The 26,976-nt window shown below is 39.8% G+C and overlaps 1 protein-coding gene across 1 annotated transcript; it reads right to left on the bottom strand.

Moving 5' to 3' along the window:
• Positions 1-2,096: 2,096 nt before the first annotated feature.
• LOC309700021 (protein-tyrosine kinase 2-beta-like) lies at positions 2,097-26,523 on the bottom strand. The gene is made up of 30 exons (XM_082523358.1): positions 24,868-26,523; positions 24,440-24,771; positions 23,858-24,036; positions 23,215-23,302; positions 23,063-23,142; positions 22,912-22,974; positions 22,450-22,504; positions 22,215-22,355; positions 21,920-21,991; positions 21,635-21,736; positions 21,191-21,305; positions 20,584-20,623; positions 20,288-20,319; positions 20,140-20,187; positions 17,741-17,835; positions 17,507-17,588; positions 15,972-16,072; positions 15,768-15,883; positions 15,428-15,528; positions 15,219-15,308; positions 10,807-11,011; positions 10,601-10,706; positions 10,140-10,187; positions 9,577-9,696; positions 9,378-9,410; positions 8,523-8,547; positions 8,240-8,274; positions 7,989-8,123; positions 2,893-2,973; positions 2,097-2,596 (listed from the first exon to the last, which is right to left on the bottom strand). The coding sequence occupies exons 2-30, from the start codon at positions 24,641-24,643 to the stop codon at positions 2,348-2,350; spliced, it is 2,841 nt and encodes a 946-aa protein (XP_082379484.1). The 5' UTR covers positions 24,644-24,771; positions 24,868-26,523; the 3' UTR covers positions 2,097-2,347.
• Between the last annotated feature and the right edge of the window lie 453 nt (positions 26,524-26,976).

Genomic DNA, 26,976 nt, shown 5'->3' with positions numbered 1-26,976 from the left:
TTCCAATTCATGGCAGGTTTGAGCCTTAGTGGTCCCTGGGCAGACCTAACGAATTTCCTGAGGGTGATGGTTTGGGACTTCCTCCAGACCTTGGCAAATTGGTCAAACTTGTGGAAATCTACATATCTGGGACTCTGATAATTGTTCAGTCCAGTGAATTTTGTGTAATAAATCATTTTTTATGCTAGCAAGAGTCAGGATAACTAAGGCAAGTTAAGAAAAGTTAATAGGCCTTGGACTTGTCAAGTTAATAAAACTTGACAAGTACAAAATTTCAGCACTACTTATTAAAAGATTTGGATGAGTGCGTGTCAGCCTACAAAAAAGTAAGGAAATTTGTCTATTATCTCTAAGTTGTAATGATGCTTCTTGGCATTAAATCTTATACCACTGAAAAGCCCCAATTTCCCCTATAGTGGTACCAAGTTTGTCTAGGAAATGTATTTTGGGGTTGAGTAGAGTTGAATATGTGGGTTACACCTAATAAAAACTCTGAAAGGTTCTCACTACTGAAAACCAAGCTGTTTCAGGTGAAAAGGAAGCCGTTTAAACTGAATAGGAAGGTGTTTTGGGTGAACAGGACAGTGACCAGTGAGAACACATTTCAAAATACAGATAACATTACATTAATGTCTGCTCAACAGCCTGAAAGTGAAATATATTAGTCTTAAAAGAGACCATCAGAACTCTTTAAAATGTGACAGCCATGGAGCATCAACCTGCTGTAAGTATAAGTGTGGATGTGCTGAATAGTCACACTTTGGCATCTGGACATCAGACACCAGAAACAAGAAATCCCAATAGAGTTTGTGTATAATCATCTAGCACTCCCTCTTGTCTAAAATTGTCTGGATTTTTGTTTTGAAAGACTCAATACATTGCAGGGCACAAGTGAAACATTTTTACGACATCCTCTTCATTGCCTCTTATCTCAAAGAATGCATGTGAAAAATTCAGGGTATCAGATAAAATTTCATTGTAGTTGAGGTACCGTCACACAGTCCTCTTTTCAGATTGTAGGTGCAGCTACCATGGTGCAACTTAGCATGGCCAGGAGGTCTAGACTTGTTGCTATCCTACAACAGTGTTCGGATGGTCACTACCAAGGCCAAAAAATTGTTCTCTTATGCTGCTAACAAGCTGTTGAGTAGACATCAGCGTGGTTTTCGCGGTATTGAAATGTACTGTTTGTTTTTCTCAACTTCCTGTTCAACTGAAATCTTCTCAGTTTTCATTAGTGTGTGTGTGTGTGTGTGAAAGTGTTTTAGTAATGTGTGTGAAATATTCAGTAGAGTGTGTGAGAGCGTTTCAGTAACAACGTCCCTAAAGCCCACTCATAAAATCTTCCCTGTCAATGCCAAACAGCTTGTTCTGCTATCGACACCTGTTTCGTGTCATTTGTTGGATTTCACGATTAAAGTCTGGAGAAACAACACATATTAACATTTTAACAATTTATTCACATTACAAACAGGAAAAATAAAAAGTTTTAAACTGTTTTGTCAAAAACAGTATTTCTAGTTGGCCACTTTCCTTAGAAGCAACAATATAGTCTTCTTTTTTCTTTACTGTGAACGACTGTGAATAAATGCAGTTCAAGTCTGTACAGCCCACCCAAGGCTGCCTGAGGTTGTCATTGCACAATAACAGCTATGCAAATTACCTGCTAGAGAGTTTACCCCACAGCCATTTAACAGGACTGATGTTAAAAGTACAATATTCAAGGGTGTGCTGATGGCTTGCTGCGGTAACCACATGAGCACATGAACAAACTTTAGTACATCATTTCAGTGTAGTTTTTTACCTTTCAGATGTATTGTTGTCAAACTGCTGGGCGGGTAGCCAGCGTGGACAAGCAAGTTTGTGACTGGGATAACTCCAGAACGAGGCGATGTAGGTTTTTCAAATTGATACCAAAATTTAAATAAAATAAAATTTTTTGAATGACTTCAAACTGAAGTGATCTGGACCTAAAGATCAAGGTCACAGGTGTGAATGCAATAACTTGAGAACAAAGCAACATAGAATTTTTACATTAATACCACAGGTGTATCATGTATCATTAATTTATATCATAAAATGACCACTGCAACACAGAAAGGTCATAATTTTTAATAGTAAAAATATAGAATAAACACTACAAATATTATTAATACATTCAGCGTTTCAGTTCAGTTGTTTAAGCGCATATACAAATACAGTATGACATCTTTCATTAGCTGATACACCCCTGTCCCCTCGGGACAGAGCTGCACCATAAGGACATAGCCTCCACATGTCCTCAAGAAAAGAACTGATCCTTTCATAACTAAAGCCAAATTTCAAGTTCGTTTGATCAGCAGGGAACCTATGTGTCTTCCCCAGAATCTTCTTCATCTTCTGAGTCATGTTTAGGCTTGGCAAGGTTGGCCCTGACTCGAGCCTGGTCCACAGCATCCAGGAGGTTTTTGGAGTCAAGAGCAAGAGTGTGAGCAGCAGCTAACATCTGCTTCTGGCACTCCTCCTTTAGTGATGTTATGGAGTTCTGCTGGGCCAGTCGCATCTTATTGATCAGCTCTGCCAAATCCTTGTTCAGCAGTTTCTTCGTGCCCTCAATCTAGGATGGACCAGAAGGAAGATCAGATCATACAGACAACAGGAGGTAAAAAAAAGTATAAAGACTGAAAAGATGATCTAGTATGCTTATATATGGCATAAAGTGTCAAATGGTAATAATCTCTATATTGACACACATAGAAGCCAAAAAGCCTTTTTGCACTGAGTATTTAACGTTGTTTCACAACATAACTTCTGTTTATGTGAATCTTCAAAGAAAATCCCTCTGCATCTGGTCTGCTGGCTGATATGCATACACTGTCACAAAACATAAGGCAGACAATATTTGAAACCTACCTCTGAGGTGACAGAGGAGTGCAGAGAGGGCAGGATCTCATCAACGCTTTGAATCAGGGTCCGGAGAGCGATACCCACTGCCTGCAGGTGGATGATGGAGAAAAGCGAAGATGAATGGAGTGAGAGATGTGGAAGTAAGGACGAGGAAGGATAAAATGATCAATTACTCAAATACAAACAGTCTTCCTTGTTTTAAAAGCTGGAACTCATGTTTAGTTGTGTAAACTCTCCATTACGTGATAGTGAGCTTTATGTGTGCATGAGCTAAAACAACAGCGCCCTCTACTGTCAGTGGCTCAAACTATTCCTGAAAAAAGGTCCGTGTATCGTACAGTTACAGCACTAATGATGGACATGATGAGTTTGGGAGTTGTCTCCAATGTTCCCTCTAATTTTTCACGTGTCTGAGCGAACACACAAACGCCCTGAGCGGTCCCTTGGACAGCAGCAGACGTTTGCACTGTGGTCACACCAGCATCGAATCCATCCAAGTTACATGGTTTATTAAAATAATCAAATTACAGCATTTACATTTATGTTAGACCACTTTAAATTAACTGCTTTAGCCCACTTACAATGAAAATTAAAAAGACTTAAAAATTAAAATAAGTTAAACTTTGTTTTTATTTTCTGTAAAGCTCTGACTTGTATTATGAGTATGAGTCTGTGGTCTGGGAGAGAGTCCTGTAACTCTCTGTCTGCAAAATACAGTATATAATGACCAACGTTGGGCAATTAATTATATAGTTACTTCTTCAAAAAAGTTACTGGATTATGCAAAAAACTAAGTTTTTTGCAGCTGTTTACCTAAAAATGAAGCCAAGGTAGAGCTGGGCGATATATCGAGTTTTTAAAAAATATCGATATATTTTTATACGAGATATAAGATGTGACCATATCCTTTATATCGATATAGTCTATGTTACGTTATAATTATACTTGCGGAGCCGCAAGTTTGCCTTTCTTTCGTCCACTTTCGTCTTTACGCAACGTTACTCGGCCTCGCCTCTCCTTCACTGAACCATTCAGTTTCTCTATCTTAAGATAAACTCTTGATCTAGAAAGTGGACAATAGAAATAATTAATTACATAATTACATTCTTGAAGGATTTTCATTAAACCCAAATATGGTAGAAATGTATTGAAAAGAAGGAATTTTATAGCCATCTTAAAACAGCTACTCTAGAGAAACCTGCATCCAGCCAGTGCACAGATTTTTAATGTGTAACCTGTATCCAGTGCCGTCAAATAATGGATGTCTTTATCCTCTGTAAGAAGACTTTTATTTTGAAAGAAACACCTTTAGTGCATGTGTTCATTTTCTCATATGATTTGTGACTAAACAATTTGCATCTAATGTAATTCACGTTTCTGCAGACGTGCTTGCAGCATGGTTAATTTAAATAAGACATTTCTTTTATAAAGTCTGCATACAGTTTACACGTGAAGACGGTAGAATTTTATAAAGAGGAAAAGCTGGATAAGCTCTTGGCTAACTCCGAAATTCCTTTATAACCTCTCCGCTATAGAGTTTAAGGGTATTCGTGACTTCACAAAGCCTCTTTAAGGCTTCACTTGCTTAAAAAGCAAATTTCTTTCCTCTCATGAGAAAGAAAAGTGAAACGAAATCAGATTTGATGTGTCTGCTTGGCAAGCCTGTGACATTACCTTTGTGGAAACTTGTGTTAAAGACGAATCTGCTGCAGGGCTGAAACATTGGTTGTGAAAAGATCTATTATCTTATGATTAAAGGGTATGTCAAAGCTCTGCATTCTTAACAATTGACTTAATCAGGTAGCATATATCACCTCTGTACTGTGTTTGCAACATACCTTGCTGTTATTGTAGTCGGCTTAACTAGTTTAATGAAACTATTAAGTCAGAAATTCTACATATGTGGTGTGAGATGTGTTGATCATGCAAACATGTGTTAAACTTTTTGACTGCATGATGATAACCTCAGTTTTTACTGGCTTGCAGAAGTTGGTATCAAAGCCTTATTTCCCTTGGAAATGACAATAGACATTCATGAAAGTTTTCACGTCACTCTGTTTGACTTTATCTGTCTCTCACATTATTGCAGAGGAATTTTGGTCCACTGCTATGTACAGCATTGCTTTATTTCATTTATGTTTGCAGGCATTTGTGTTGAGGTCTGTACTTTCACTTTAACACTGTAAAAACCTTGACTGTTCTCTGTTTTCAGCCATTCTGTGGTAGATTTGCTGCAATGCATGGGATCACTGTTGAATGACCCAGCTTTAAGCCAAACTTCAGCTGTTGGACAGATCTAGAATACTTTGATATACAGAAGAGTTCATGTTTAACTCAGTGACTGAAAAACACCAAGGTCCTGCGGCTGCAAAGCAAAGTCCCAATCATTACCCCTACACCACAGTACTTGACAGTTGGTATGAGGTGTTTGGGGTGATTTGGCTTGACTGGTTTCTTCGCCTCTCCTTCACTGAACACAACTCCCCCTCCTCCCCCATCGCTTCACCTGCAGGAAGCGACAAGATGGACACGGCAAATCTCCGTTAACGAGTTACTGCGCATCGCCCCGTGCGTGGGGCTGGACGGCGTCAACGTGTTAGCTAGCTAACCACGCTAACGCCATGCAGCCCAGAGGTGCTGCACGGACTAAAATCCTTTCATTTTCTCAAAAGTTGACAGCGCGCCTTATGTATGAATTCTGGTTGTGCTTGATGGCCGCAAACCGATTTTATGTGGAACACGGCGCTCAGCAATCTGTCAAAAAATGTTTTAGTACGACTTTGGTAAGCTACGGAGCTGCACCGCTTGATGGATTGTCGGAGCATTACGGCTGAGCCTCGCGGAGTGATACGTACTGTGCTTCAACGTAATATTACCCTACTGTGTATAAGGACCATAAATGGCACCTGATAAGAGACGTGGTTGCGAAGCGGATTACAAACTCCAGGCTGTCAGTCACGCAGTACAAGTTGGGAACAGAGCAGCTGTGAAATCTGTCTTTGTTATAGTGCTCGTCTTTTACTTTACATTTTGACTGCACATTTGTGAGCTTTTTGTTATGCACAAAAACAACATTGTTTTCTTTTATTTATGGAGCATTATTATTTAATAAATGCTCATAATTTATTTTTGAGTAAATTTTATGTACATCTGCTCTATGTTAATAAAAGTGCCTGTGTGACATCTGGGACACAGCTTTGACTAAGAACTCTCTTTTTGTTCTTACTTTATGGCTTAAAAAAAAGATATATCGATATATATATCTTATATCGCCATCCAGCTAAAAAATATCGAGATATGAATTTTGGGTCATATCGCCCAGCCCTAAGCCAAGGTGTTTTTTTTAAATATACATTTCAAACTATTTACAGAACAATCAGCTGTTCTGCATCAAATCTGATGTCACAAAAATTATTTGTGCCACTCCAAAAAATAATTTCTGTCCACTATGAGATAAAGGAGAACAACAGCCTGGTACCTGCAGGCCTGACAGCAGGAGATGTATCACTCCTGTAACACCTGTAATATTCAGCAGTCGCCTCATTGTTCTGACACACACAACAAAACTACTCACTACACTACACACTAACTACACAAGATTTGCGCTAAACGTCGCAAATCTCTCACAAATCAAAACACCGCCGTCACTCCTAAAACTTCCCCCCTTCCTAAACATCTGTTACCATATATAGTTTTTTGATTGGTCGACATGGTACATTTTTCCACCAATAGGAAGGGGGGGGGGGGGGGGGGGGGGGGGTTGGTGTTGTTTTTGCTGATAGGCGGAGAGTGCGTTTGAGCGTTTTCCTCAAACGCACTCTCGCAGTTTTTACTGTTTCTTCCCGCTAGTGATGGGATTTCCGGCTCTTTTTAGAGAACCGGCTCTTTCGGCTCCGAACAGGCTCTTCAGGTTGTTTTGTTGCTTTAATTAATTTATTATTAACAATAATATAAAATTATGCACAAAAGGAATTTATTTATATATGTATATATATAAATATATGCACTTAAATTACACAATTGAAAGCATATGTGTATTGTTTGTGTATTTATACACAAGCACTCATATATATTTAAATAATTTTAAAAAATGTTCATTTACCTGTTACTACCACACACCAAATCTGGTCGTTGGTACTTGCTGGCTTGTGTAGCCTCTAGGTAACAAAAGTTCAACACTGCCCCTAGCATCCTGGAGCACTTCTGTTGTATTTTGTACGTGTTTTGAGTTTTTACGTGTTTTGCAGTTTTTATGCGAGAGAGAGGGTGAGAGAAAGAAAAAAAACCCCACGGCTCGCGTCGTTCACATCAAAGATCCGGCTCTAAGAGCCGACCGACACATCACTACTTCCCGCAGTAAATATAAACAACGACAGTATTCAGGAAGAAAACCAAACATTGCATATATTTTTATCATAACTCTGGTTTTACGTGGCCGATCAACACAATTTAAAAACTGGTATAAAGTCCACACTTTTTCCGTCAATTGTTCCGTCTGTCCTGCTCACATCTCCAATGGTTGTACACGTTGTCATTAACGTGGCTTCACTCCACATCAGCCCGCTTTGCTAGCTAAAACACCGGTGTCGGCGCATAAGGACACTGTCATAGCCTGTCAACGACGTTGATTTACTGCGTGTATACGAATGTGAATCGCATCATTGGCTGGACTATGGGATAAGGTGGCATCGTTCTATTCCCATACGGGAGCAGCCAGTCACTTACTGACTAACACTGAAAAACAGGAATGTTAAAGTTTTAGTTTTAATTTCAATTCAGGTTAGATTTTTTTGTGCGCAACACAGATTTTCTGTGCGCAGAGACCGTGCCAGCAGTGCGCAATTGCGCACGCGCGCAGCTTAGAGGGAACATTGGTTGTCTCATTGTTGCCCCTCTAGTTCACCTGTTGTTAATTTTAATAACACTACAAATGTCCCATGTTTTAAATGCTGGAACTTATGTTTAGTTGTATAAACTCTCCTACACCTGATAGAAAGCTTTATGTCTGCTTGAGCTAAACCAATGGCGCCCTCTGCTGTCAGTACTGTGTGCTCTGAAAAAAGGTGATCCTCAGTGTATCATAGATACTAACATAGACCTACCTTGACAGCATTGGGATACTCAGAAGCCGGCAGTGTGTTGACATCATTCTTCAGCTGGACCACCTGTTTCACCATCGCCATGACGCTGGTGTAAACCTGATCACCTGATCGGTCCAGCTCAGCTGTGGGACGAGGCTGCAGCAGTACAAGAAAGCTCTTACTGACACGTAGCTTCATTTAAGCTTTAAAATGTCCACATTTTCAACCCTTTCTTAACTATTTTCGATGAAAACTTTATTGTGCACTTTTACCTGTGCAGCTGGCATTGGAGGTTTCTGTGGAGGACCTGAAACACAGAAGAGAATCTAATAAATCAAAGCCATGTATCAGACTAGTAATGCCAACAGCACAGGATTTTGCACACTCCATGAACAGCTGATGCTTAACAGTTTAAAAAAAAAAAAGGATTATAAATGTTGGAGTAAATTTGAAAGGTACTAATTAGTTAATTAATTAATTAATTTTGTACGTTACACTGCAGTTAAGAAAAGTGTATGTACGCTGAAGACACCTAAAAATTTAAAGTGGACTCACCGTTTTTTGAGCTGTTGTGAGGAAGCTGCAAATAACAGAGAAACAGTGACACAGATACTCTTTATCAACTTAACAGAGTACGGTTAGCCAGCAGCACTTAAATAATCTTTGGAAACTAATATGTTTAAACCAATCACCCTCCCAACCCCCACACCATTACCACATTTTTGAGTAAATCAACTTCGTCATTAAGCTAACCACATGAGTTATTTAAAGCACAACAAGGTTTGTGTCTTAAAAGTTTAAACTCTGTTGATGAAAACAAGTCACCACTGAATTTTTGTCAGCTCGAACTGTAGATGGAAGATCAATTTAACATTTATAGTTTTACACTATATGGACAAAAGACCAACGTGTTTCGACTTGTGACCACGATGAAAGCCATAAGCTGAAACACGCTGGTCAACCAATAAAGTTGTTCCTTAATGCTTCATGTGTTGCTGAAGCATTAAGGAAGATCTGTCACCAGATCTCTGTCCTTCTCCTCGCACCTTGGAAGTAAGTTCATGAAATTTCTTCCCACCTAGATATTTCACGATCAAATGTTGGCAGTATTCCAGAAAATCTGAAGCATTTAGGAATCATGGTAACTCTGCCAGGAAGTGGGAAATCACTTAAAGTTGCACAGTGGGTTTACTCACTGCTGAGGTGGTTGCATAGCTATAGCTAGTACTGTAATGACTCAAACACTGCAGAGCTCCAAATCTCCTCTGGTATTAACATCAGCACAAAAACTGTGCATCAGGAGCTTCACGGCATGGGTTTGCATGGCCGAGCAGCTGTATTTTCAACTGGGTTTCTGCCTCGTGCTGATCAAAGCATGATTTGCACAAGAGGAAAAGAAGAAGAAAGTACCTCGATCTGTGTATCTCGTCCCACAACAGGACCCTACAGGAAAACACATTTAAAAAGAAGCTTTAGTGCTTTATGTGTAATCAATTATAGTCCCATGAAATAATATCAGACATGTATCACTTCATTTTGTTACACTGCTAAACTCCTGTGGTTCAAACCTGGCTGCATTATGTGTGTGTTTGTGTGTGTGATCTCTCACCAGATGTTTCTCTTCCTGCTCCAGCCACTTTTTGTCCATCATCATTTCTCTTCTTTGTCTTTCCAAAGTTTCTTCCACTCTCTCTTTCTCCCATGCTGGGATGCTATCCTTTGGAGGTACCTACACATGCACAAACACACACACAGACACACACACGTCCTTGACATGTTACTAATTTTATTATACAGCGCAGATAGCTATTTAAAACCTCATGTGTTTTTTGTAACTTTTTCTCAGTTGCTTATGTAAAACAGTTTTTCCCCTTCAATGATTTTGTCACGTGTTCTGTTTCCTCCGCTATATCCTCCAGTCATCCAATTTTAACCCCTTTAGCAGAAGCGCTTCCACCGACGAACGTGACTCTAAGCAATATGAAAAGATCAATAATGCAATTGCTGATAAGAAGCGGTTTTGTGAAGGTAAAATTTCAAAACTGTATTAACATTCACTGAATATGTGTTTCCTGGGTAAGGGGACGCGCGCAGCTGAATCTGAATTTAGACACTAATATACATGTATGTGTACACTATTGTATATCTGTGTGTGTAAGTGTGTTTAGATACCTGTATGTGTGAGCCTTGGGGAAGGGTGCTGCCTGCTGATCTGGAAGGCTAAGAGAAAGAAAGAGGACAATATGTAGGTTAAAACATTTACATAATTCATTCTGCACATAACTTTAAACTGCATACACATGAAAAAAGACATTTTAAAAATCACAATAAGCGTATAGAAAAGATAAATGGTTGAAAATTGCTTGTGAAAAAGAAAGTGATCTGTGTGAGTTAATGAAAGACTGGATTTTCCCCATTTACTTCCACACTATCTCCAGCTTTCTAGGAACCTGAATATGAAGGAACTAGCATGTAGCATCTGCAGATGCAGCTTCATTTATGAGACCAAAGTGAAAAGTTTGACACATTTAATAAGCAGAAACTCTGGTGTATTTCACTTTCAAGATGCGTTGTAACGCAACAAAAATATATGTGTGTGCAGTGCTGTGCAAGTCTTGAGCCACCTTTGGTACCTTTGGTGGAGGCTCCGTGTGGTTGGGATCAAATGCTATCGAGTTGGACCGTGGTTTGTTTCGCCTCTCATCTTTCTCCAGCTCCACCTCCATTCTGTGGACGTCACTATTAAACACAGGCATCATCAGTTTATATAACTTTGAATAGTGGGATCAGTTCTTCTGCATGTACTGGGGGTCATGTGTTCAGTTAGGTGAGTGTGCACCTGAGGGAGCAGGCAAGCTGGCCAAAGCTGGGACGGCCACTGGGCTCATAGGCCCAGCAGCGGGTAAGCAGCGAGTAGATGATGGGCGGGCAGAGCTGCGGTTTGTGGAGTCGAACGCCCGCTTCCAGCTGGGTGATCACCTGCCCGTTCTCCAACCAGAAGAACGGCTGCTGGGCCATTGAGAAGATCTCCCACACACAAACAGCTGGTTGAACACACACACACACACACACACACACACACACACACACACACACACACACACACGATTAGCTATATTAAAAATAATCTATGTTTATCTATTCACACTGAGACTGGCACTTACACTTTCATCACGCAAATGCGGTTTATAAATACATCAGCAGATTTGTCTCTAAGATGATTCCCAACTAAACTATTATTTCAGACATGAAACTTGATTTAAGCTTGAACATCAGATTTTAGAGAGACACACTCATGATGTTTAGACACTTTTAATTTTGTTTCAAATCAAACAAGGTGATTTGAAACAAAATTAATAATTTTGTATCATGCTTTTTCCTGTGACCTGACTGTAAAAAATGGGAAAAACAATTTAATTTCTATAGTAGATATTTTAAAAACAGGAGCGTTATTGTCATCATTTATCTGCTACTTAATTACTTTGGTGCAGTATAAATTTCAGTGGCAGGGAGGGGTCTTTATTAATCAGAAAAGCTGTAAAATTTATGAAAATGCATGTGAAAATTTATGCATTCTGTCACATTTTTCAAGCTGTCCATTGGCCCAGATTGGAGTCTTTGCCCAACCAAATCTGGTGCCCGCGTATGTTTGACATCTCTGCATCACATGAACAAAAGTACTGAGCATGTCTTCAGTCCCATAGGTGTGGGGCTGCAATTATTCACTGAGAGACTTGATTACTAAAAAAATCCCTAATGTAAATTCTTTACTGTGATGCTTTGTTAAACCACGACTATGCAGCACTCAGCTGCCACTGACCACTGCACAGTTGTGAGCCTTTCACCTAAATTTGTGACTAAAACCAGTACAAATGTATTTAGGAGCACGCGTGTGAATAAAATGTCTTACACCATTAAGCTCAAGCAGCCCCTACTTATCTCAACAAAAAGACTCATGAGAAACAACAGCAGCAGTGAAGATGACGCTGTAATAGAATAAAGAGGAGTCTGTCTACGCACACTGTTACCGGAGCTGTAGCTGTTACTGGCAAGCTCAGGAAATGTCCAAAACTGCAGCGCTTGTTACTAGTAACATGCTATGGGGCGCCGTTTGTAAAGTGAAACATGCTGAAATTAACGGCAACATTTTTCCACATTTAGCTCAAAACGAGTCCTTTTTTACAACATTTAGTAAAATATTTGTAACTTTTCATAGTTAAAACACAATTTTAAATGTTAAATCTAAATGTTAAGTCGAAATATTATATTTAAATCTAAATCTAAATGTTAATTCTAAATGTTAAATGCTAAATCTAAATGTTAAATGTTAAATCTAAATGTTTAGGCTAACATGCAAATTTAACATTTAGATTGAAATATAATATTTAAATTTAACATTTAACATTTAGATTTAACATTTAACATTTAGATTTAAATATAATATTTAGATTTAACATTTAACATTTAGATTTAACATTTAACATTTAGATTTAACATTTAACATTTAACATTTAGATTTAAATATAATATTTAGATTTAATATTTAACATTTGATGAAAAGTTACAAACATTTTACTAAATGTTGTAAAAAATTACTTGAAAAAACATGTTTTTGTAAGGTTTTGAGCTAAATGTGAAAAAATGTTGACGTTAATTTCAGCATGTTTCACTTTAAAAACGGCGCCCCATAATATGCAGCATGCATACTAAATTATATTCAATTCTAGGCTTTAGTAACATTAGTTTACAGCAAACATACGGTCCGGGGCCAGAATGTGGGACATTGGACAGCTTTGGAAAATGTGAAGAAGTGCATAGATTTTTACCTTTAAGTTTTACAGCTTTTCTTCTTACTGATTGATTTGTATTATTGTACGGTCTTTATGTCCCATATAAAGCACCTCAATCTACATCTATTTAATTAATTGGTAGATAAACGATGAAAAACACATTCCTATTTTGACACCATCTACTACAGGAATTACAGTTTTTTTTAACAAGGAGCATTTTCTTTTTTTGGTGATTTTACGATTCATAACGTAGTTTCAGTGGTCTGGTATGGCCCACTTATGGGCTTTTTGTAGCCCACAATGTAAAATGATGATGGCTGGTTCACTTGTTTCACTGATTTACAAATGATTAATATAAAACATTCTTCCCGTTAGCTCGAAGCTAACGGGAGGTCGAGATCTACTACAGCCGGGAGGAACACCGCTTTCCCGGCACATCGTGCCTCGACCTCCCGGTCAGCTTCGAGCCAGCGTCCGAAGAATGCGGCTAAAAGTTTTGCGAGATCTCGCAAAAGTTTTGCGAGATCCCGAGTTTGTTTTGCGAGATCTCGCAAAACTTTTGCGAGATCCCGAGATAGTTTTGCGAGATCTCGCAAAAGTCCGTCTTAATTTTTTTTCTCCCATGTCCCCTGCGGGGCTCCGTAGTATTGTATTGTATTGATAATATTTTAATATTTTAAAAAAATATTTTTCAAAAATGTGTACATGTTCCAGGAAAGTCTGAGCCTCTGACTTGGGTTTTTTAGGTGGGTCACTTAAATATTATTAACAATAATTACTGACAGCTGCAAACACCAGCACGCCTGTTTTCGGCAGCAGGAAGCGTTGCATCAAAGTGCTCACTTCTGAGGAAGTTGATATGCTCACTTTTCTTCATTGTAGCTGCCACATGCTCTTTCAAAGGCTTACAGACAAACATACTCAATCACATTTTCACACTTGCTCATATGCACACACACGCACACAGACACACATACTTAAGCTGGGCATACACTGTGCGATTTTTTCAGTCGCGCGATTCCGCTCCTGCTCAAACTGGGTCTGCAGGGTCTCACACTATACGGCCCGATGCTCTGATGCGACCTGAGTGCTCACACTGTGCGTCCATAAAAATGAAGGTTATAACAGAAAATCTGTCGCTCACTCACCCTCTCTGTCTTTCACTCACACAGACACACACACACCACCATCAACTTTGCTAAATTGCTAACGAAAAACATTGATCAAGCAGCTGTGATTGAGCAGCAGTGTAAATCCAACTATTGTCACGGTTGTTGTGGTTGTGATGATTTTGTGAGGCCACATCGAAAAGGTTCGGATGAGCTTTCCAAAGTTCTACAAGTGCCTCCATCGCTTGTGTCCAGATCACATGCTGCACTGCCGTGCTCACCGACGTTTATGTGTTTGCGCGTGCGCAGTGTGAGCAGCTGCGGTGACACCCTCCTCCCGACCAAGCGATTGATGATTGGGAGCTGGTCGTGAGGTGTTAATCGCTTCTCGTTACCCCACGTATACTACATGATGCACGACGTACGATGAAGGCCAAAATCGGGCCGATCACCAAAACGGTCGCACGACTGAAAAATCGGCTCAAAATGGGCCAAAAATCGCACAGTGTAAGCCTAGCATAAGAAAGCCTTCTCAGAGGACTTAAACCCATTTAATTTATGACTTATTTTAGGTTGGAAACCTATGAGCTGTTTTTAAAGACCTGCCTCTTTCTCTTTTGAATACTTGGTTTTAGTAGTTAATAAGACATAAGTATTTGTTGGGTATTACTCGATTAATTAATGGAATAATCGGTAGAACACTTGATCACTAAAATCGATAGCTGTAGCCCAACATAGGTGTGTAAAATCAGGCACAGTCTGCTTTTACAGAAATCAATCTGCATCTTTATGAACTCAGTTCATGAAATTTCTTCCCCCCTCGATATTTCATGACCAGCTGTAAGAGGTATTACTGCAAAGAGAAAGCATTTGGGAACCACAGTAACTCAGGCATGAAGCGGCAGACCACATTATGTTGCACAGATGGGTCGCTGAGTGCTGAGGTGGGTTATCTTTAAAAACTCCCAACGTTTGGCTGACTCACTAGCTGCAGAGCCTCACATGCCTCAAGATGCCAAAACAACAGCTCCTGTGAAACGGCTGTTGTTGTGATTTGGCTCTAAATTTAAAAAAAAAAAAATTGAAGTGGACTCCTCAAGCATTAACATCAGCCCAAAAACTGTGTGCTATGAGAGATGGAAGGACTAAATAACATGGTTCACATCAGTCTACAGCCTGAGGAATTACAAATCAACTGAGTGAAAACCTCAAGCTGTACCGCGGTGAAACTAACTTTAAGCACTACTTGTTTCTGTTCCTGGTTTAATAAAAGCCTGTATTGTGTTCAGACGGAGTAAAGACCTACATGTGTAACTGAGAGAATGAATTTTTTTGTTGTTGTTTTTTCTCACCGAACATCCAGACATCACTGGCTGTGGTGAAACGTCTAAAGTTGATGGATTCTGGCGCCATCCATTTGATTGGTAAACGACTCACTGAAGCTGCACACAGAGGAGAAATTGAGATTCAATAAGTTAATGGGTGCAGTTAAACGGGCAAAGCAAAAACATGATATTTATTTTGACTTCTACAAACATTCGAAACTTGTCGATGTGTGCACCTTTATAATACTCTTGGTCGTCTACGTAGCGAGAGAGGCCGAAGTCACCAAGTTTGACGCATTCTGGAGACGCCACCAAGATGTTTCTCACCGCTATGTCTCTATGGCCCGCAGACAGACAGACAGAGAAAATAGAAACCACAAGATGACGCGAAGAATAAAGAAACATCACACCAAAAGAAATCAGCATGCAAACCATTTTCACTTAATATCTGCACAACATGCAGAGAGGCTTTAAAGTTTCTGCAAAATAAAAATGTTTTTATTCAGTCCTGCTGAGCTTCTTTCTTAAAATACACTGCAGGTAATGAAAGCACACTACTTGTGGAAAATGTGCTACCTGTGCACCATGTTGAGACCTTCTAGGTAAGCCAAAGCTTTGCATATCTGTAGACAGTAGAGGACAAGCGTCGCTGTGCTCAGGCTGTACTGGTTCTCTATGAGGTAGTTCCCCAACTGTGAGCGAAACAAGGCACAGTTGCAAGTCACGGTTTAGGTTGTGATACTTTAGGTTTACCATTAGAATAAAAACACAAAAACATACCTCTCCGTGTTCATAGAGCTCCATGACAATCCAGACAGGATCGGCCTCAATGACTCCAATCAGACGCACGATGTGGGGGTGATCCAGATTTTTCATCAAGTCTTTAACAGAGAGAATTCAGACTTTATTAATGTAGAGACAGACAGAGATTACATGCAGCAATGGTTCTTGGTTATATTATGGCTTTTTGTTTATAGATAACAAAAGCCATACTAGCCCCAAAGTCCTGCTTACAATTTTTTTAGCATTACTCCAGCCTAGGCAGACAGACAACTACACAGATTAACCTAAACCTACTGACTGCATGGCTTCAGAGAGAACACCGGGAGCATGCGATCTCCTCACAGAAAGGCCCCAGGCAGGTGGTGGATTCAAACCCAGGACCTCCCCACTATGAGGCAATGGTGCTAACCATCACACCACTGTGCCTAACCTAAGCTCTTTATCTAAAAATACATTTGACTTCTGCTTTTCGTGCAAGTCTTGTTCATACTTTATGAGGAAGATTATAATTATTTTCTTCAGAAGCAAAATCGATAGTTCTCCCCTCTCTTTTCTAAGCCCCTCCTATCAGATGAGCACGGGCAATTGCTCATGTTTGATAGGCTTAAAAATAAAACATGTTCAACTTTACTTTACAGAGGAGAGCCATCATGTGGCATCCCCTAAAAGACCCCACAGCTCTTTAATTGAATGTTATTATATATTTTACTGTCATACAGTTTTCACCCAAAAGTGCATGTTTGATTAACTCTAAAAACCTGATTCCAGAGGAGTTTCTGTTGCTCATTTTGTTTTAACACCCACTGCATGCCCAGCAAAGAAACGTGCGGCTAGCTGGTGAATTTGCAGCTAGTGAAGCGTGATGAGTGCAACAGGACAAGGTTGAGACCAAAACGAGTGCTACATAGAAATGCAAATGTGAATGCTGGATTAAACAAAGAAAATAAGAAGAGTGTTGCTGATGATCATGGAAGAAGAAGCAGGGCATTTCTGGGGGAAAAGCGTAACAAAAATGTCGGCTATTTCGTCCTGTGACCATGAAATTTCAAAATGTAACGCTTGATTTAAACAGTTTAACCATCAGCATCATGTTTTGTCTATCTCAGAACAGAAAACATCAAAGTTTGTTACGTCTCAAGCTTTGATGTTTTTGCAATGGATGATAAAACCTGCGGCTTCCAGACTCCCACATTTAGCCGTCGGAGTTATTACATGAAACCACAAGCAGACAACAGGAAGTTCACTACATCAGCCTCGTTACTGGTGCAAAAACCTTCAAATGATCTAAACTAGCACATTTCACTCTTGGCTTGTCACACTTTACTCATTACTTCTTTAAGCAAAAATTAGCCAACACTTTCATTTTCAAGTGTATAAGAACCCACCCATATAAGACCCAACTTGGCCCTAAAGTGCTTTTTTTGTTATAAATTCCTACGTGCTGCAGTTGCGTCACAAACCCCTACACATGCTGGCTGACATGTGTAGTGCAAAAGAAAAGGAAACAATCACTGCAGCTGCAATGCACTCACCGGCTTCACTGAGAAACTTTTCCTTTACATCAGCCGAACAGTCCTTACATGTTTTGATGGCCACTCGGATCCTCTCCCCTGTCTGCAGACAAACACACACGCACAGTGGTTTACATTTGCAAACCTTTTTCATATTTTCAGCTTTGGGTTTGATGGATATTTGTGGGATGTTCTTATCAAGCATGTCTGAGCCTTAGCATGAGGCTAGTTAGTCAACACAACAGATGGACTCACTGGGCTTTTATAAACTCCATCGTGAACCTCTCCAAAGAATCCCTCGCCCAGGATCCGTCCCACAACGAAATCCTCCTTGGAGATCTTGTGCCTTTCTGCACACAGAAACAAAGGCACAGGTTGAGAAAACTCCACGTTTCCCTCTTTTAAAAGGTAGGTGATATGCTGTAAATGTAAAGCTGTTCAAACAAGACAAGACAACAAAACAAAAAAACAAAAAGAAAAGCCTACACACAACAGGATGTGTGGTTTGCCACTATTTGTACTTCCTTCCTTTACATGTTACTGGGACACGTTTACATCCTCTGTGTCACACTTTGCAGCAGTATGTTCATTTTCTGAGTCATATAAAGTGAAACTACAATGTGAGCTGTGATAACAGCTCATGCATATAATTTGATGTAAATATTAATAATAATAACCTTAATTTAATTGCAAAATTTTCTCCAACCCAGGCACTTTTTGTTACTTACCCACATCTCCTGGATATTTAAAGGAACATAGCAAGCAAGTATAAAAGAAAAAAAAAAAAGGAAAAGCTACCTTTGTTTTTAGTAGTGCACCAAGAAAACAAGTAAATAAGATCTAAATGCCCTAAATTATTTATCAGTCAATGTACTTCTATAAATATATAAAGCCCTGATATCTGTGTTTAATAGTGACATCCAAAGTATGGAGGTGGAACTGGACATGGATAAGAGGTGAAACAGACCATGTTACAACTCGAAAGTATTTGACACCAGCCACAGAGAGCCTGCACCAAAGGTACCGCATACACGCCACTACAAGTACCCAGAAGGTGTAAACTCCTCACTGCAGCTGTCATCTAATAAACTCCCTGCGTAGGTGTAAACCAAAATAAATATACAGTACTATGTAAAAGTCTTTCCAAAAATATACCACCAGGAAAATAGGTGCAGCTATTTATTGAAACATCTGCGCACCTATATAAAAATACTGTAAGTCAAAAACAGAGTTTGTACAATTCCAATTCAATATTTGGTATGACCACCTTTATTCTTCATCATAGTCTAAAGGCAGCTTTACCATTGGCAGTGTGTTTGAGATCACTGACATGCTGAAAAATGAAGCAGTTGTCGACCAGTTGCTTTTCAGATAGTATTTCATAGTGGATCAAAATTTGATGGTACTTGTTGACACCAGCTGGCCATTGAACCAAGACCATTTCTGATGAGGCTCCAGCGAACACATCGATCAACCCATCAATAGCCAGATGCATCTCCCACACCTGCCATTTATTCTTTTTATCCTCCATTTGTCCAGTTTCTTCAGATTTTTTAAGGACACGCTGCACACAATGTTGAGAAATCCCAAGCTTTCATCTTACAGCTCTTTGGGGATCACCTCACTGGTTCATAAATATTATTTGTATGTCTGCCATCCATCCATCCATCCATCCATCCATCCATCTATCCATCTTCATCCGCTTTATCCGAGGCCGGGTCGCGGGGGCAGCAGCCTAAGCAAAGAGGCCCAGACCTCCCTCTCCCCAGCCACCTCCTCCAGCTTATCCGGGGGAATACCAAGGCGTTCCCAGGCCAGCCGAGAGATATCATCTCTCCAGCGTGTCCTGGGTCTGCCCCGGGGCCTCCTCCCGGTGGGACATGCCTGGAACACCTCACCCAGGAGGCACCCAGGGGGCATCCTTGTCAGATGCCCGAACCACCTCAGCTGGCTCCTTTCGATGTGGAGCAGCAGCTGCTCTACTCTGAGCCCCTCCCGGTGCCTGTCTGCCAAACTGTGTTATCTAAATAATTTTTAATAGATTCAACTAAAGAAATTGGTTCTTTGCCAAGTTATTATGTGAAAACAGAACACTGGCTCATCCCTTGAGTTAGGTGCCTTTTTATGTTTGAATGATTCATAAGTTTGAAGTACCTTAACAACAAAGAAGCAAACAAAAACCCCAAACCAAGTTATAGAACTGGTATAGAGCAGTCAATGTCCAAGGAAAAACATTAAAAGACTTTCAGGAAGCTCAAGGTTACGTAAAAAAACCTAAAAAAAAAAAACAAAACTAGATTCAGTCTTTTTGGAAGGGAAATATACAGAAATGAGGGCGGCTCAAGACTTTTGCACAGTACTGTATAATTTTGGTTAAACCCGGGGAAGTTTTTACATGTACATTTTTAACTTTCCACTTACTCACTTTGAATACTCCAGCTTTTCTTAGTTTGCTGTTTTGCAACAGTGTTTTAACATTTTCATTCTTTCTCAATAAGGAAGAGAGCAGCAGGGGATTATATAACAAAATCCCCACAACTGGCCATCGCAATAACACAAACACCTTAACTGACAGATGGTTTTGGCTCATTGGTAGCGATACAATCTGCGTGAGCTTCAGGATCAATTTTGATTTAAAGTAAAATGCTACTCACCACTAATGTCAGCTCCGTCTTCAGGGATTTCAGCATAAATATCAGAATCTAAAGTTAAACGAATAAAAGAAAAACACATTATTAGTATACATACATACATTGCTTTTAAAGTTAAAAGTAAAATTCTAGAGGCTGGATTAGTACTTACTGAAACCTTTACTGTGAGCACTGGAACCAGCACTGGAAGAAGAAGAGAGAAAAATGTTTCTTTCTTTCTGTAACATTTTGTATACAAGCAAACGTTTCAGCAAACATCTGTGACATATCAGCTGTGAGCGGTAGACATATGAAAAAATGAACACAGAGGAGGAAGATCTTAAAATAAACTACACCCACATACGTTATGCTTCTACTAAATTATCCCCACCGAGGGAAAACAATGTGTCACCTTTAATAACATTTAAAAAAAACCCACAACTTTCCAAATTGACTCATCACGCTCACCATTTTGGGATGTCAGGAAGTTTCATTCGCGTATCTCTCCCTGTAAGAGTCAGATATCTGGTTAAGGCATAGGTGGCAGGAATAGGCAATTAAAGGTTCTTTCCACAGTCTCATGCTCTGTTATACTAAACCTTACTGCAATAAGTGGGAAAAACATGGCTTAATTTTATTTTTTAATGTCAAATGTAATATCAAATTCATGGAAAGTGAGAGCCAAGAGGCCAAAAGTAAGTGCCAGGATTAAGCAGGATGAGTGGGTTACATGGAAATGTCACATGTTATCATGTAAAAAAAAAAGAAAAAAAGAGTGCAATAGACTGGCACTCTGTCCAAACTATACCCGACCTGTCAATCTATGATAGCTTGGACGTACTTGAGCCCTCCCACAACTCTTAGCTAGATAAGTGGTTAAGAAGATGGGTGGAAAGGCATTCCTTCCCCCTGGAATGAGCTGCAGAATGAATATCTCGTAAAGTCTCCAGTATGCATGTGATACCAGCTTATGCAACTCCATTATACAGCTGTTTTTCTGGCCAGGGCACGCTTGTAAAAGACATTTTTTAATCTCAAGACCCTTACTTTTTGCATGGATGGACATTACTTTTACCTTTGTTGGGGCTGACAATAAGTGAACGTTCAGCGCCTTCCAGTCGGCAGTAGCCATCAATCAGGTCAGCCAGGTTTTCTGCTACTGCCAGGGAGGAGGTGTTCACTGACAGCGGCTGGAGGGTGGAAGATACATGATATTTAATCTGCACTAAGAACTAAAAAACACTGGGTGCATTAAGATATAGTCAATGCGACTTCTACAACACAACTACTGTTTGTAAAAGCAGTGTGATTTAAAAAAAAAAAAAATCCAGATCATAAACCCTATCACTCTCCCCCGGTGATGGGGACAATGATACCTACTGTACTTCAAAATTTCATCAGTTCTTTTTCATTACTTCCCTGGAAGTCTTTGACAATTTGACGCCTCCAGGGAACTGATGAAAAAGGTAGAAATGAAACAAAACACAGCAGTTAAACAAATCAGGAAGTTCAGTGCTACCTGTTTGGCTCCCTCAATGTGCGCTTTGAGCAGAGCTCGCCCATCACTCTCTGCAGTACAGGAGATGCTGCGGACCTGAGAGAACTTGGCCAAACAGATGGGCTGAAAAGATTTAAAAGATTTAGACAATATATTTATATATAAATAGACACACACAGACACACACACACACACACACACACACACACACACACACACACACACACATACACACACACACCATGACAGATTTGTTTTAAGAGATCAAACAAAAATTAATAGAAGTAAGAGAAAGTTCAAACTCACCGTTGAGTTCTCAGTGTGCTGACTAATCCCATCAGGGTCAATAACTAAGTCTATTGTTAAGCTCCAGCCTTGCTACAGAGACACAAAGCACACACATTAATAATTTTGAAACCTCTCTGAGAAGAGAAGAGATCCCATTTTTGTGAACACAAAGAAATGAAAAACATAAATATATAAAGCACTGCACTGCGTTTTATCTTCAAACAAAACAAGTTTTTACTGTTAGAATTCAGTCACCACTTGTTTTATTCAGTGCCAGTATACGTGACAACCAGTGCACACATCAAATACACACCACTAGTTGGCAGGCGAAGCTTTCCTGTGTGAAGCACCAGCACTGAGACAGAGTGGTGAAGAACTTCGCCATGCACTGGTCCTGATTCAGAGCCGAGTAGCCCTGAAATGTCTGCTGGATCATGCGACGCAGCTGCTTGGGCTGATACACAGATGCAGATGGAGACAATCAGGCACATTTTATTTCATCCTGTAACTTTAGGCAGAAATTGTATCGAAATGTTCTGGCTCCATACCTTCATGCTGTCAATGAGCTCTTTGGGGAAGAAGAGGTCGAGTCCTATCTCCTTCCTAATGGAGGAATAAAGGGAAGTCAGACAGCTATAATGAAACAAAAACTTGATGCAACCCCGCATCTCTCTAGTTTAGAACAATATGTAATGTGAAACTTTCACTTTTAGAAATATGCACTTTATGTAGCTTTTTGTGTTAACCGGAGACTGCATCTGGTCATTTTTACTCTTCCTTTTCATCCACCTTTCACCACATATCCACATATCATTTCTCAGAAATAGAAAGCCCTTCTATTTCTGAGAAATGCTGATTAAATAGGTGGCGCAGGCCTATTTAAAAAAAAACAACTAACAAAAACAATAAAGTGGTACACACGCATGTACCACAAAGGCATGAAAGGCCTGAGGTAAAAGGTAAACAGGCAGTAGCATGAGAAGTAGGAAGGTTATGCATGCTAAACTTACTCCAGAAATTCAAAGTTTGACTTTTTCTCCAATCCGTTTGGATTCATGTCTTTGCAGAACCTCCTGTAAGTAGTAACAGTACCATTCATCAGTTTTCCATGAAAGTATGCACAATTATTGCCCAGTTTTTCTTTTGTCCATGAGATGTTACCTGATTTCCAGACAGCCAAGCTGTAGAGCCATTCCATCGCTTACTTTTGAGGCATACTGCTGCATATAATCACTTCGTACCTGAGGGTAAACGTGTAAACCTAAATTAAACCGCTAAGACGAAGGTGCAAAAACACTGACAATTTTACTGACCTGCTGGTAAAAGTAGAGCATGGTGGTTCTGTCATCTTGGAATTTTTTCATAAAGTCTGATGGGATGTATCTGATCCTCAAGTCATATCTGAATAAATAAAGATCACAGTTCACGGTCATAAACTTTATATTATTTTTGAGATATCACAAATAGCAATAATGTCAGCTGGTTATTTGTGAGATATCAGATTCCTGGCTTAGTATCGATACTTTTGTTAGATTTAGATAGACAGAGTACACTTTATTTGAATATTTTCAGTGTGGGATGCTTAGCTCAGTGGGTGCACAGGCGACCAAATGCTGTATGGCTGGAGAGGCCTGCCTTCAAGTCTGACCTGTGGACTTTTGCCACTTGTCTTCCCCTCTCTCTCTCCCCACTTTCCTGTCTCTCTAAGCTGTCCCTATCCAAAAAAGGCTAAAAAAAATATCTTTACTGTATTTTAAGATTGTACATACCAAGCACATTTCTTTAATGATTAATCATATGAATAAATAAAGTTTTGATTTGATACATTTCAGCTGCATTTTACTCAAAAATATCGCTTCATGTTTGCCGAAGAATCCTTTTTTTGTGTTTTTGAGTGTACCGCCCAGTCAAAACCAGTCAAAACAAAATATTCAGCGATGTGACAGGTTTACCAACCTCCACTCAGCTTCTAGGTGCTGTTGCTCGTAGCGGTGGGTGAGCTCAGCCACAGTGAGATCAGGGTGCAGCCAGTGTATCTCTGAGGATTTGAGGTGTTTGAGAAGGAGGCCGTAGCATTGGGTGTATTTTATCTCTGGACCAACGCAGCCGCTGGACAGCACCGTGCTGATCAGATTCTGGGATTGAAATAATTACAGAGAAGCATATTGAATTTTAGCTTTCCAGTATAAGCTTGATATCAACTTTACAACGCGTGCTGTGTCATGTGAATAAATTCCGTTCTGATGTAGGTTTAGAGAACTCAAGCGAAGGCTAAATGCCAGCGCAAGGCTTGTTTATCAGTGTGTGCATCCTGTTATCAGAAATCCAAAACAGACTTCCTTGTTGTCTTAGAAGAAGGTATGAAGAATACATCTGAGTGCAGTGATGCCAATAAAGTCAGGAAAACTTAGAGAAGAGTAGCTGAAAGCAGGGCGGCAGAACATTATTAAAGCATTTCAGTCTATCTGATAAGCACAGCAGAGTAAAGCTTTTATAGTTTTAGAGTAGAGTATGAAGTAAGAGTAAAAAAAGGTCTACCTTGACAGTCCATCCCTCCTCACAGCGGATGAGTTTGAAGTTCTTGCCCAGGTTGGGGCTGTTGCTGAGGAAACACACTTTGATGATCTTCACCTGGGAGAGGACATCCCTGTGGACACCCGCTGTTGGAGACAGGTCCGAGGAATCTGACTGGCTGGTCAGAGACATGCTCCTCCAGGAAAGGGTGCTGGTGTCTCCCGACATCACGCACTCACTCGACACACACACAGACACACAAACAGCTACTGCACTTAGACATCCATGACTGTCCAAGTTTTCAGTCTGCTGCTTCTTTCTCCCTCACACAGAAAACAGGTAGGGGCGCATTGAAGCTGGGGACATGTAAGAGATCACCGTGTTGTTAGACTTAAAGAGCTTTCATGTGTCAGTAAATGGCTTAAATTCTGCTGCGATGTCTCTGTACTCACCAGTCTTGCACAAGCTTCACGTACGGCTCAATGTTCATGCGGCCTTTGAAAAACGAAGACTATTCAAACCCAGCGACAGAGCGCACACCTATTACTTTGTAAAGCAAAGGTTTGTGTTGTTTGTGTTCTTCTGGAGATTAAAAGAGCAGACCTATAAGAAGTTGTCTGCTGAACAAGAATCATATCAGTTCGCGAAAGAGGAAACAGCACTGACGAGCCAATGAGGAAGTTGAAGTGCAGCTACAGAAAAACTGACAGGACTGATGAAACCGTTGTGTCACCCCCCATCTTACATGCAATGGCACAGTCCACAACCGCAAGTCACTGCTGTGCAAAAGTGGCATAGCCCACGGGACATTTGCTTCCTCTTCAAAAAGTCAGCAAAAGTACCTCGCAGGTGAAATTGGAAAGTGTGGCCTGATTACTAAACAGGCAATATGTAAAAGGAACAACTTGCATGAATTTTAAATCTAGACACATATGTAGATATGGCTACCAATTCTTTTTTCCTCCACTTGTTAAGCAAGCTAAAAATAGAAAAAGCATCTATCTCAAGGGATAAATCAGCAAAAGAACCATTTTCAATTGTTTTTTTAGGAACTTTTCTGGTGACAGCCTGTCACAAAAACACATAACTCCTTCCCATTTCTTTGGTTGAATATATGAAAAGATACAAAGATACAAAAAAGATGATCCCCACATATCTTAGCATGGTGTGCAGTGTATCCTTGAAAAATGTGAGGAAACTGGACAAGTGGAGGACAAAAGAAGAAATGGCAGGCTTAAATACTCTATTCAGCAGATCAACAGTATCTGAAAGTCGTGTCCTTAAGAAACGGGAAAAAGTCAGACAAAGACCTGACAAAGAAGCACATAGCAAAGCACAGAGTGGAACACTATCAGTCGCAGATTGGTCTCCCCAGAGTCTGTGACTCAACATTGAAGCAATGTGGGATTATCTTGATAGAGAACAGAAGATAAGCAGCCAACATCCAAAGAAGAGCTTGGGATGTCCTTCAAGAAGCCTGGATAACTATTCCTGAAGACTACTTAAAGCAATGTCAGATTAGACTATGCTGAAGAATAAAGGTGGTTGTACAAACAGTCTTTTTGCCTTATATATTGTACTTCCATATATGTTTTCACATATTTTAATAAATAGGGGCACCAACTTTTGATTTTTCTGCAAAATATAAAGAAATTAAATATAGCTCAAGACTTTTGCACAGCCCTGTATGTAGAAGTGCTCACAGCCCCAGCTGTATTTTGGGGCTACAAAAAGGGCCAGTGTAAGATAAATAAGGATTTTATGTTTTTTTAACTATGAATCATTCAAAGCTACTGTAATAGAATCAGTGTTAGAATGAACAGAATACGTCCCTTTAAACTGCTTAAATCACCAGCTTGACTTTAGGGACAAAAAAACTTGGATAACCGTGATGGTGTCTTAATGTTTTATCTAGCACCATCAAAAGGTCATCATTTTTGTGAGCAGTAATTAAGCTTAAACTGCACTATGTTTAGTGTCAGCATATCTGAACCTGCTGTAAGTCACCATTTTAGCATAGGTTTTTATTGAACTTCTAACTTACTGTGGAGTACACTAAGAGCTGTCCACCTTAAAATGACCAAAAGTACATCTGACAGTTTTGTATATCTCATCCTGTTATAAGAGGTTCAGCTTATCTATGGAGTTCTCTTGTTTTACATAACAAAAATGTTTGTCCTAAATAGAGGATTTATTTAAAGATGCAACTGGACAGTTTGCAAATGTGTTTAGAGGCAAGGCGTACCCTGTGGTGGCCATGATGGAAAATTCTTTAGCCTCCTGGTTTCAGGTTCTACCTCAGTGGTTTTGCTTTACCTCTGTTGACTTTGAGAATGAATTAGGTGGTTCTCTAAATGAGTATATGGACGTGTGTGGGTTGGATCACATATGCATATGGAATATGTACATGCAAGTACGAGTGTAACCTTTTTGCATTTTCTAGCAGACGCCAACACAAAGTACACAAAGTACACAAGAAAATGTACATTTGTCTGACATTGTCTTATAATACTTCTTGAAAAGCTACATAAAGTGCATATTTCTGCCCGATGTTGACTGGT

Source organism: Aulonocara stuartgranti (assembly GCF_965226115.1).
Source record: "Aulonocara stuartgranti genome assembly, chromosome: 23".
Taxonomy (NCBI): Eukaryota; Metazoa; Chordata; class Actinopteri; order Cichliformes; family Cichlidae; genus Aulonocara; species Aulonocara stuartgranti.
This window is presented reverse-complemented; position numbering and strand designations above follow the sequence as displayed.